The sequence below is a fragment of the Penaeus vannamei genome, chromosome 18, assembly GCF_042767895.1.
Source record: "Penaeus vannamei isolate JL-2024 chromosome 18, ASM4276789v1, whole genome shotgun sequence".
NCBI classification, from domain to species: Eukaryota; Metazoa; Arthropoda; class Malacostraca; order Decapoda; family Penaeidae; genus Penaeus; species Penaeus vannamei.
The window spans coordinates 2,232,766-2,242,765 of record NC_091566.1 but is presented as its reverse complement, the minus strand read 5'-3'; the positions used below and the strand labels follow the sequence as shown (position 1 = coordinate 2,242,765).

General features: G+C 54.0%; 1 protein-coding gene across 15 annotated transcripts in view; it reads right to left on the bottom strand.

Annotated features, from left to right (window-relative positions):
• LOC113800342 (serine-rich adhesin for platelets) overlaps positions 1–10,000 on the bottom strand; it is a 631,319-nt gene that overhangs the window by 152,423 nt on the left and 468,896 nt on the right. For 2 of the 15 annotated variants that reach the window (XM_027351094.2, XM_027351095.2), the window contains exon 2: positions 5,642–5,893. The exons of the other annotated variants lie outside the window; for them this stretch is intronic. In XM_027351094.2, the coding sequence (XP_027206895.2) occupies positions 5,642–5,694 (53 nt within the window). In that variant the 5' untranslated portion in view covers positions 5,695–5,893. The remainder of the gene's footprint in view (positions 1–5,641; positions 5,894–10,000) is intronic. 15 annotated transcript variants of the gene reach the window in all.

Here is a 10,000-nt window from a genome sequence, read left to right as displayed (position 1 = left end):
GACTGCTATCAGGTTAACTGACAGCCGTGTCAGCGTTGTCTACTGGTGTTATTTTAACAAATCTAGTACCGATAAAGCCGGGGCCATTTTTGTTACTGGTAGTTTTGGTACACGAATGGCAAAAACAGGGCGTTGGAGCACAAGCCTGCTTTGTTCGTTGTTCGCCAAGAAATTACACGGTGCAATCATGTCGCCTCTGATTGCGAGGCTGCCTCATACTAGTCCAATTCAAGTCGTGTTCGCAGTCGCATTTTCGCCTTTCATTAGATCTAAAACATTCAGCTTGTGTTCTGCTCGCCATTGTATACGGTTCTATTGTGCTTCCGTATCAGTTCATCTTGGAATACCCCCACAAAAAAAGGTACAAAACAATCACACCATCATTTTATCTTCTGTAACTTATACGCTATACATTTCGTAACTTTTTTTTACCGAGTTAAAGACCATTACTATCGGTATAGTTTAATATTAATTTTAATTCAAATGTCTACATGTTATGGAGAGATAAAACAACAACAATGCACGCAGTACCACCGTTTCCCATTATCAACATTTTAATATCTAAAGCCTAGTTTCATAATTTAGTAATATCACGTTAATTTGATGTACAGATAACATCCTCCATGAATACATCTGCATACATTATGACAGAAAGAGACAGAACGCTGTCGGCGCGCCACGTCCCTCCCTCCCTCGCCACATCACACCACATCCTCCTGCCTCGCACTGCCTGCCACGTCTGCCTCGGCCCATGTCCACACGCCTCGCCTGATCTCCTTCCGTGTCCGCCGCGCGACCTGACTCCACTCGCTGGCATTATATAAGCATTAGGATATTTGGAGAGAAAATAGGGCCACTCCGCTAGCGACCGTCATCATCATTTCGAACGAACGGGTCGGGGGTGATTTCTATGCAAACAGGGCTTGTGTACGAGCTACTTAGCATTTGTTTTCCTTTCTAACCAGCCTGATAAGGCACAAGGGGAAAACACGAGGGGAAAAATCCTTCGTCCTTCGGCGGGTCTCCGTGACGCCTCCTGTCGCGCCATCAACACGACAGGTTGTCCATCATTATCGTGGCGGGAGGAAGGCCGGGTCTGCCTCCCACCCTCTCGGCCTCCCTGTGGTCGCTCTCGGGACTTATTTGTTTTCTTTGTCTGATGTTACGCCCGCGACGCCCAAGAAAAAAAATCATTATGCTGCGACCCAACACACGAACACACGCCTCTCCCGCAGTACGCTCCACTACAACAATTGCAACTTTAGTCTGCTGTCCCCTAACTTACAGCTACGGCAGTCTCATACATAAACGTTGAATATCAGCACTGTCACATAAGCACATTATCATACATCACAACCGCACTTTGCAATCCCTGCCACGTGCCCACCACTATATGGCCGCCGCACACAACACGGCCATAAAGCAACCGCGCGGCCACACAACAAGCGACACAGCAGCGGCCAGCGCGCTCGCAAACTGGGAAAATCTCTGGAAAATCTGGAAGTAAGCTAAATATGCATGCTGTTCCACCAAGGAGCTGAAGGACCTCCTCAGAGCAACTCGCAACGTTTGCAGAGACGAGCCACCCGAGGAGCACACTCGCACTTTCGTCCGGACCGGAGGAAAAGGGAGGGGGCGAGAGCGGTGCCAGGTGGTGACAGATCGCAGCTATGGGCGGGGTGGGGGTGAGGGGTGGGGGGGAGAGTGACAGCAGACGGTGTGGATGTGAGGCTGGCTGAGCGACACCCTCGCCTGGCAACACAGACACTCCCTCCCACACCTGCGACACCCCTTATCTGTTTGCCGCCGCGCCGCGCCACGCCCCCACACACCACTCCCTCCCGATCGCTCTGGTTCAAGCCCCTGGCTCGCCCCTCTTGCGCTGTTTTCAAGCAGATTCCCACCAGCTTAGAGATCACGGGTGGAAAGTGGAATCCTAATGTCCGGAAGGCAACGGCCGGAAGAGGGACCCCAGTCGCCGGTCGAACACAGAAAAGAGATAATGTACGTTAGTGACGCAACGCGGGTCACCCATCCCATCGCTGCTTCTTCCACACCAGCTGTGCAGCTACCTTCACACAGCTGTTGGCACGACTCAGGACTATTCACATTTCCCTTGCGGCTAAGTGTGGCAGTGACCCGAGGGGACATTTCGCATCCGAGTGAGGTCAACACTCGAGCACAGTGACGCCTGGAGCCGCTAACCAGGGATCTGGCCGTGCCCTTCCTTCCTCGCCCTTTCCACCGCACCTGTCGGCGATTTCCTCCTCTTCCTTCTCTCTCTCCCTCTCGCCCGCATTCCATCTTATGCCATCTCCACTCAAGCGCCGCCCGTCTCCTTGACTGTTAACAATTAGTTGGATGAGGCAGCACACATATTATCGCCGCTTCCAGGATAATGTACGGTGGCCGCCCGGCATACACGATGATGCCCCATCTGCTGTTCGCAAAACGACCTCACAACAATCTAGCTTTAGGCAGGCTTGGAGGAAAGTCCTCTTCAAAGGCAGGAAAAAATGTGAAATGGCTTTACGCTAATAAGCTGTGAAATGGCCATTTTCATGACTCGATTCTAAACAACTTTCGCCAGAGACCAATAACAAAGCTAAGCCCACTAACAGCATTCCAAATCACACGTGTTTGTAAATGCTTTAAGGCTTGGCAGTCTGTCTCCCTCCCTCTGCCTCCCTTTCCCTTTTAAAGACATCGCATCGCGCCAACAAACAACATTTGCGACAAGATAGACGAGAGATAAAGCCTACTTCAACGTGCGTCGGCACGAGGGCCGGTGGGGGAGGGGGGGGGGCTCGTGAGCAAAGAAGGATAAAGAAAGCGCTATTCACCGGAGGAACCGAGCTCAGATCCCATTCAAGGGCGGGGAACGTGAACGAACTGAATGAAATGTATCTACAAAATCTGATTTGCTGAGGATCTTGTTAAGAAGGGCCGTCCCGCGACGGAATGAAGGAAGAGTCAGCGCCGGGCTCCTGGCGGGGCAGAATCGCGAAGGGCGTGCGTGACTCATCGTAATTTCTGCCTCATCAAACCTCGCAGAATGTGGGCGACGGCGCTGGGACGCTCTGGTGCAGATGGAAATAGCATGAAGACTGATTAAGGAGAGAAAAGTTCTCGGAAGAAAGCGGTGGACACCATAAGTTGGTGCGTTCTTGGCTTGGCGGGCTGGGGTGGGCGCCCCCGCCGCCCCCGCTTCCCTCAGGGGACCACTCGACATGTGTTTAATCTCCAGGACTGACGCAGGCCAGACCCTTGAGTGGGCGGCCGCTCAGAAAAAATGTCCGAGAGCCCCCGCTAACAACCTCCATAGACCCTAATTGAAATCTTGACAGAGGGCTTGGATTGGACTGATTCAGGGGACGGCATGTGAATAAAGGAAATGAAAAAAGGCAACAAAAGAACGGGCTCGCGTGCGCACAAAAGGAAATGGAATAAAAACAATGCGCCGAGGATTCCACCGCGTGGGACTCGCCGCCTTCCGGGGGAGACATCCCAGGCACACGGCGCGGCGGCAGCGGCTGTGTGGCGCGCGGCGGCGGCGGCCGTGGCACTGGCGGCGCGGCACATGTCCCCGCCGCGGATCCGCCTCTGAGCCCTTTGTCTTCCGGGACACACTCAGGTGAATTACGGCCCCTTGGTTATTCACGCGCCGCCTTTATCCTGCTCCCGTGCCTCGGAGAATATGAATAAGTGAGACGAAGTATTTAAGCTGGCACGCCGAGTCCTTCGCTCCTTCTCAGCTCCACGCTCTTTAGGATATGAGAGAAAGAAAGGAGAAAGGAGAGGAAGAAAAAGGAGATGATGACCAGACACAGGGATAGATTGGAAAAAAAAGAGCTAACAAGAAAAACGGATGGATGGTGAATTACGAAACATTTAGCTGGATAAGTTACACAAAAATATATGTATCATTCAGTCTTCACAATCAATACTCAAAAATACTAACCCTTAAGAATATGACCAAGATGACATACTAACAGCACAAGAACCGCTGCCATGCTAGAACCTTCAGAAAAGAATCACCTCCATCGGACGTGCAACTTGCAACGTCAACCGAATCCCCGGAAACCCTCTCCGCCCAGACCCGCCTTCAATAACTCAGCCAAAACATCGCCCGCCTAAACCGCAATTAAGAAAGCAATTACAAGAAGTTGGACACGCCGCTGAACCCGTCGCGGTTCATAACGGAGCAGATTCTGACTCGCGATCCCCCGGGACCTCTCCCGCCCGGAGGCCTCCTCGCTGGGGGTAGGGGGGGGGTCTTCTCTCGTCTCTTTCTTTTCCCTTTTCTTTCGTTTTTTTCTCTCTCTCATGTCCTCTCCGTCTCTCCTTTCTGGTTCGCTCTTCCTTTTGTCTCGTCCTCTCCTTTCTAACTTCCCTTATCTCTTCTCGCTCTGTGTGTACGTGTGTGTACGTGTGTGTACGTGTGTGTACGTGTGTGTGTGTGTGTGTGTGTGTGTGTGTGTGTGTGTGTGTGTGTGTGTGTGTGTGTGTGTGTGCGTGTGCGTGTGCGTGTGCGTGTGCGTGTGCGTGTGCGTGTGTGTGTGTGTGTGTGTGTGTGTGTGTGTGTGTGTGTGTGTGTGTGTGTGTGTGTGTGTGTGCGTGTGCGTGTGCGCGTGCGTGTGTGTGTGTGCGTGTGTGTGTGTGTGTGTGTGTGTGTGTGTGTGTGTGTGTGTGTGTGTGTGTGTGTGTGTGTGTGTGTGTGTGCGTGTGTGTGTGTGTGTGTGTGTGTGTGCGTGTGCGTGCGCGCGCATCTGGTTGTAAATCCTCGGGTGACTGAGCGTACCTGCGTGTGTATGTATACGTGTGTATATGTTGACGTACGTGTGTCCTCCATCCTCCAGTCGCTTGCCCTTTCGCCTTCCCTCCACCCGCGGCGCAATTCCCGTCTCCATCGGCGCCCCGCAACCCTTTCACTCCGATAGCGCCACGCAACGCCCACTCCCGCCTTCTGCGTCCCCATCGCCGCCTCACACGCCTCCCGATCCCGTCCCCGCCTTCAGGCCCGACTCGCACCCGACCCCCTTTCCTCTCCCCGTCCGCTGGCGCCGGACGCACGCACGCACGCCCGCACGCCCGCGGATTCCCTCTTTCACTGCAGCTTTAATACGCATCTCAGCAACACATATCCTCGCCCCTCCTGCTCCTCCTCGCCCGTCGCGAGCATCAAAACACAACCCAATTGATTTCCTGAGCAATAACTCGCGCCTCAACGCTCACGGGCGCTTCCCCTTTCCCCGCCGCTAATTCCACGCACCTCAGTGGATTCCACGCGTCGCCCGTCGCTTTCACGCCCCGGGGGACGCGGCAGTCTATCCCAGCCGCCCACTAATCACAGGCATTGGCCATTTCCGTTGTCTCTTTCCCTGTTTCCATTAACAGGCGCCTCCTCGCATTGTCCTCACAGCCACCAGACAAAGGGAGGATAAGGAGGGAGAGAAAGCGTTCTTAGCATGACCTTTGTTACGGCTGATGAGGAAGAAAGTATTGGGAGTCAATTCAGCTCTTCTGAGACAAAATTACCAAAGCAATGGAGAGATAGACAAAGATAAAGATGTACAGATATAGATCTTGTGCGTCATGGAGTGACACACTTCCACCTGACGCTGAAAAAAAAAACACTTACACTCTGCTCGGGCGCCTGAGGGTGAAAATATTCTTCAGCGCGATGGTAGCCATCACAACCTCGCTGTCGCTCTTGTCACGCCGCGAAAACACTGGCACAAGCACTCAAAAAAATTCCAGGCGAGTTCATGTCACGGCGGCACAGCGTCCACGGGCGTCCGCCGCCGCCGCCGCTCAGCGTCCTCGCGCAACGCCGGCCGACGGGTCAGCGACAACGGCTGCAGGACACCGGCTCGGCCACAGCGCGCCTTCCCTTCACAGAGGCAACGGAGGCAACATGATATATCTACTTCCACATATCTACTTCCACTTGCATTTGCAGAAAAAGAGTTGCCGATTCTCGAAAGACTCGCCGGCCGATAGCATCATCACGGGGACACAGTCGTATTCCCTGATAATACTGACAGCCATTAAAACTAGACAGAGGAGAGAGAGAGAGAAAGGGGGTAGGGGAGAAAAAAATAAGGAAAGAGTTTTATGATTGTGACAATGATAATAATGACGACGACGAAGAAGAAGAGAAAGATAAGCAGGAAGACCTTGGGGAAGACGAGAGATACATTTATGGGAAGTAGAACGCTTGGGAGACGAAAATAAAAGAGTGGACAAAGGGGAGAGCGAGCGCACGGGTTACGGAGGCGAGAGAGTGGATTAACGGCTTGGCAGGACGAGGGAGGAGAGGGAAGGAGGCACGGGAGGTGAGGGAGGCAAGCGAGGCGAGGGGAGGTGAGGGAGGCAAGCGAGGCGAGGAGAGGGAAGGAGGCAAGGGAGGCAAGGGAGGTGAGGGGAGGCGAGGGAAGGTGAGGGGAGGCAAGCGAGGCGAAGGGAGGTGAGGGAGGCGAGGTTTGGGGCCAATGGAAGGTAAGGAAAGGGCCCGAGTGAGGTGAGGGGAGGTGGCAGGGGTAAGGAGGGTAACGGAGGTGAGTGGAGGTGGCGGGGGTAAGGAGGGTAAGGGAGGTGAGGGGAGGTGGCAGGGGTAAGGAGGGTAAGGGAGGTGAGTGGAGGTGGCGGGGGTAAGGAGGGTAAGGGAGGGGAGGGGAAGCAAGGAGAGGCGGGTGAGGCGAGGGGAACCGGGAAGAGGCGTGGGGAGGAGACAGGGGAAGTGAGGGCAGGATGCTGACTCGAGCCACATCTCCTCGAGCGAAGACTGCTGGTGCCGCACATCCATCATCTTAATGGCACCGGAGTAACGGAAATGCACTCTTATCGCCCCACTATCTCCTCCCGGACACTGACACCGCGCGCCGTCGGATCGTCTCTTTATCTTCCTGGCTGGCTCAATTCGCTGAAATCCCCCTGCCGTAGATAACAATGCCAATGAAGTTCCTTTCTTCTCTATGTCCCTTCCGCACAAGGTCCATCACCCTTAACGAGACACTGGTACTCTACCGCCTGGCTCTACCCCACCCCCCTCTCCCCCCCTCCCCCCCCTCCCTCCCCACATACACCTGCACGTTTGGGGACGACACGCCTCCGACGCCAACACACACATCTCCACCTGCCACTCTCTCAGCCCCTCCTCTACGACGTCTCGTTCTCCTTATCGGAAATGAAGGGCCTCCCCCCTCCCGTCCCCTCGAACCCCTCCTCCACCCCCTCCGACCCTCTGTCCCGCGTTACACCGACCATGAGTCAGCTGTCTCGTCACCCCGCGTCCCTGGCACTGGCACCCGCTCTCCCCTTTCCGTTATGCGCCTTACACCCTCCCGTGCCATATGAGAGAGTAGCGCTGACACACTTGGCACGTGTTCGCCTACAGGGCTACGCTCCACCGCCCATACTACTGTTAATTGCACGTACAATACATGCGAGAGCTCTGTAAACATCGTGAATGGCGCCCGTGAGACTGAGAAGCAAACTCGTGATTCACTTCGGCGAGAAAGGTAAACAGCGGGGATACGATTCCGACGAGACAAGACAGACACACGAGGTCCTTGTGTCTCTTACTGTTATGCAAATGGTTGCTTCAGCACAAGTATTTTATTGATTATAAAGGGGAAAAATTACGTTTTCATAATGCAACACACTGAACAGAATCAAGGGCTTCTAATATTATTCGTAAGATTTATAAGCAATTCTAATTCAGTTTCAGGAGAGTTCGAACCTTCCAGTTCGACTCCTCGGGAATGAGTCAATTCTGAGTCGCAGCAGAAGCGCGACCTCCGAGGGCGAGGTCTTGGCCGTCCGAACCGCAGTCATTTCCGCCATAAATATAAACCGCGGTCTTGAGTCACGAGCGAGGAAACAAACCCTTTCGGCCAAGATGGAAACCATAGTCATAGATCTCGGCCTCGTCGGACTCGTTTTTATTACCATTACCATTACTCAGCAGAGCTCCGGCCCGGCGTCGCTCGCGCCCGCAACACTCGCCAGCTTCCCTTCCGGAATTTCAATTGGGCGCGAGGAGCACGCTGCAACTGCACCCGCATGGCGAGGCCCGAGCATTCATGCCATCTGGTTAATTTTAGAAGCAGTTTCTCGTGGAAGCAGAATAAACATCTGCGTGCTTCATCATCATTCCTTTCCAAGGCGCGCTCGTAATCTTCGTATATAATCACTGGAAGAGGCCATCGCCGGCCGCCCCGCAGCGCGATGGCCGGGGCGCCGCCACAAATCCTCTGGACGGCAAGACTGTTCGTTTAACAATGACAAGCTGCGGCGGCCTCGCCCCCCGCGCCCCCCACGGGCGGAGGGAGGGGGAAAGGGAGGGACAAGAAGTACCTCGTGAGAGCAACGTACTTTTCAACGCGCCGGCATAGCAACGCTATGGTGACATCTTCCATTGCACGGGCGCCGGTGCTCTTGCACACAGCAATACGCAATGTCTGGGCCACATCATGACAAAGGGTCCTTGGTGTGGGCGCCCCGGTGCGCGGGCTGGGCGAGCCTCAATGGCTTCATTCAGCATTCGCCTGATATCACGAGATCAGACTAGGCTGATGTGCGGTCTGCTTAAGCGCGGTCCAAGGCTCCACGCCAGAGCGACGTCCTAGGGAAGTGGCCGAAGGTAGGCGAGGACGAGCGAGGGGCCAGCATTACACGCGTGTCACGTCCGGCCTGGCAAGCAACGCGGTAGCTCACTCTCAGCGCTGTCATAACAAGGCAGGCCCCGTGGCCGCAACAAGCGCAGTCACGGTTCGCAGCGATCCTCCCTCCCCGCCTCTTCCGCCTACCTCCCTGCCCTCGCCCCCCCCACCCCCCACTCCCTCCCCCAGACGCAGACCATCTCAAATCGCGTCGCATCATTATTCACCTGACATTTTCCTCCTCCTCCTCTTATCTCTCCCTTCCCAGTGCTCCCTCCCGTCCTTCCCCGCCATCGTCCCCCGCTCTATTTACTCCTTTCTCCCCGTTTGCCTTCCCCGCCTCGCCGTCCTCCCGGCTTAACGACGGAGGCCGCGCATTACGCCCATTTGGTATTCCGCGAATGTGAGTTATGCCGCGCCGCACAACAACCAAGCCCGGCGCACGCGGAGAAGCCCCCGAACCCAAGCTGTAAAATCTATTCCCTTAAATTAATTTCATACACTGTATGTATGTAACACTGTATGTATGTAACCCAAGCTGTAAAATCTATTCCCTTAAATTAATTTGATACACTGGCGCGTCCACCACGAAGCGACAACCGATGAATAACCTACGCAGAAGGAACGAGACGACGCCGGATATGAAAACTGGACCCGAACGGCGTCTGCGGATCTCGGAACCCAAATTGACGGCGCGCAGGTTCGCTCTCCCGAAATTCCGCGTCTATAAATAACTAAAGAAAAGGTCGAAATTTCGGGTCGGCGCTTTGATGAGCAACGCATGCAACATGTGAAACTTTCGTCGACCGGATGCCGTGTTTTCTTCCTCTCCCGGCCGCGTTCTCTGCAAGACGAACCGCTCGCTTCCCGACGCGCTGGTGAACGAGCCCGACCTCCCGCCATACACGAGACCAGCGGAAGAACACCTCTCGCGAATAAAGGATATTTACAAGAACACCCCTCTCGCATAAAGGATATTTACAAGAACACATCTCTCGCATAAAGGATATTTACAAGAACACATCTCTCGCATAAAGGATATTTACAAGAACACCTCTCTCGCATAAAGGATATTTACAAGAACACCTCTCGCGAATAAAGGATATTTACAAGAACACCTCTCTCGCATAAAGGATATTTACAAGAACACCCCTCTCGCATAAAGGATATTTACAAGAACACCTCTCTCGCATAAAGGATATTTACAAGAACACCCCTCTCGCATAAAGGATATTTACAAGAACACCCCTCTCGCATAAAGGATATTTACAAGAACACCCCTCTCGCATAAAGGATATTTACAAGAACACCTCTCTCGAAAAAGGATATTTACA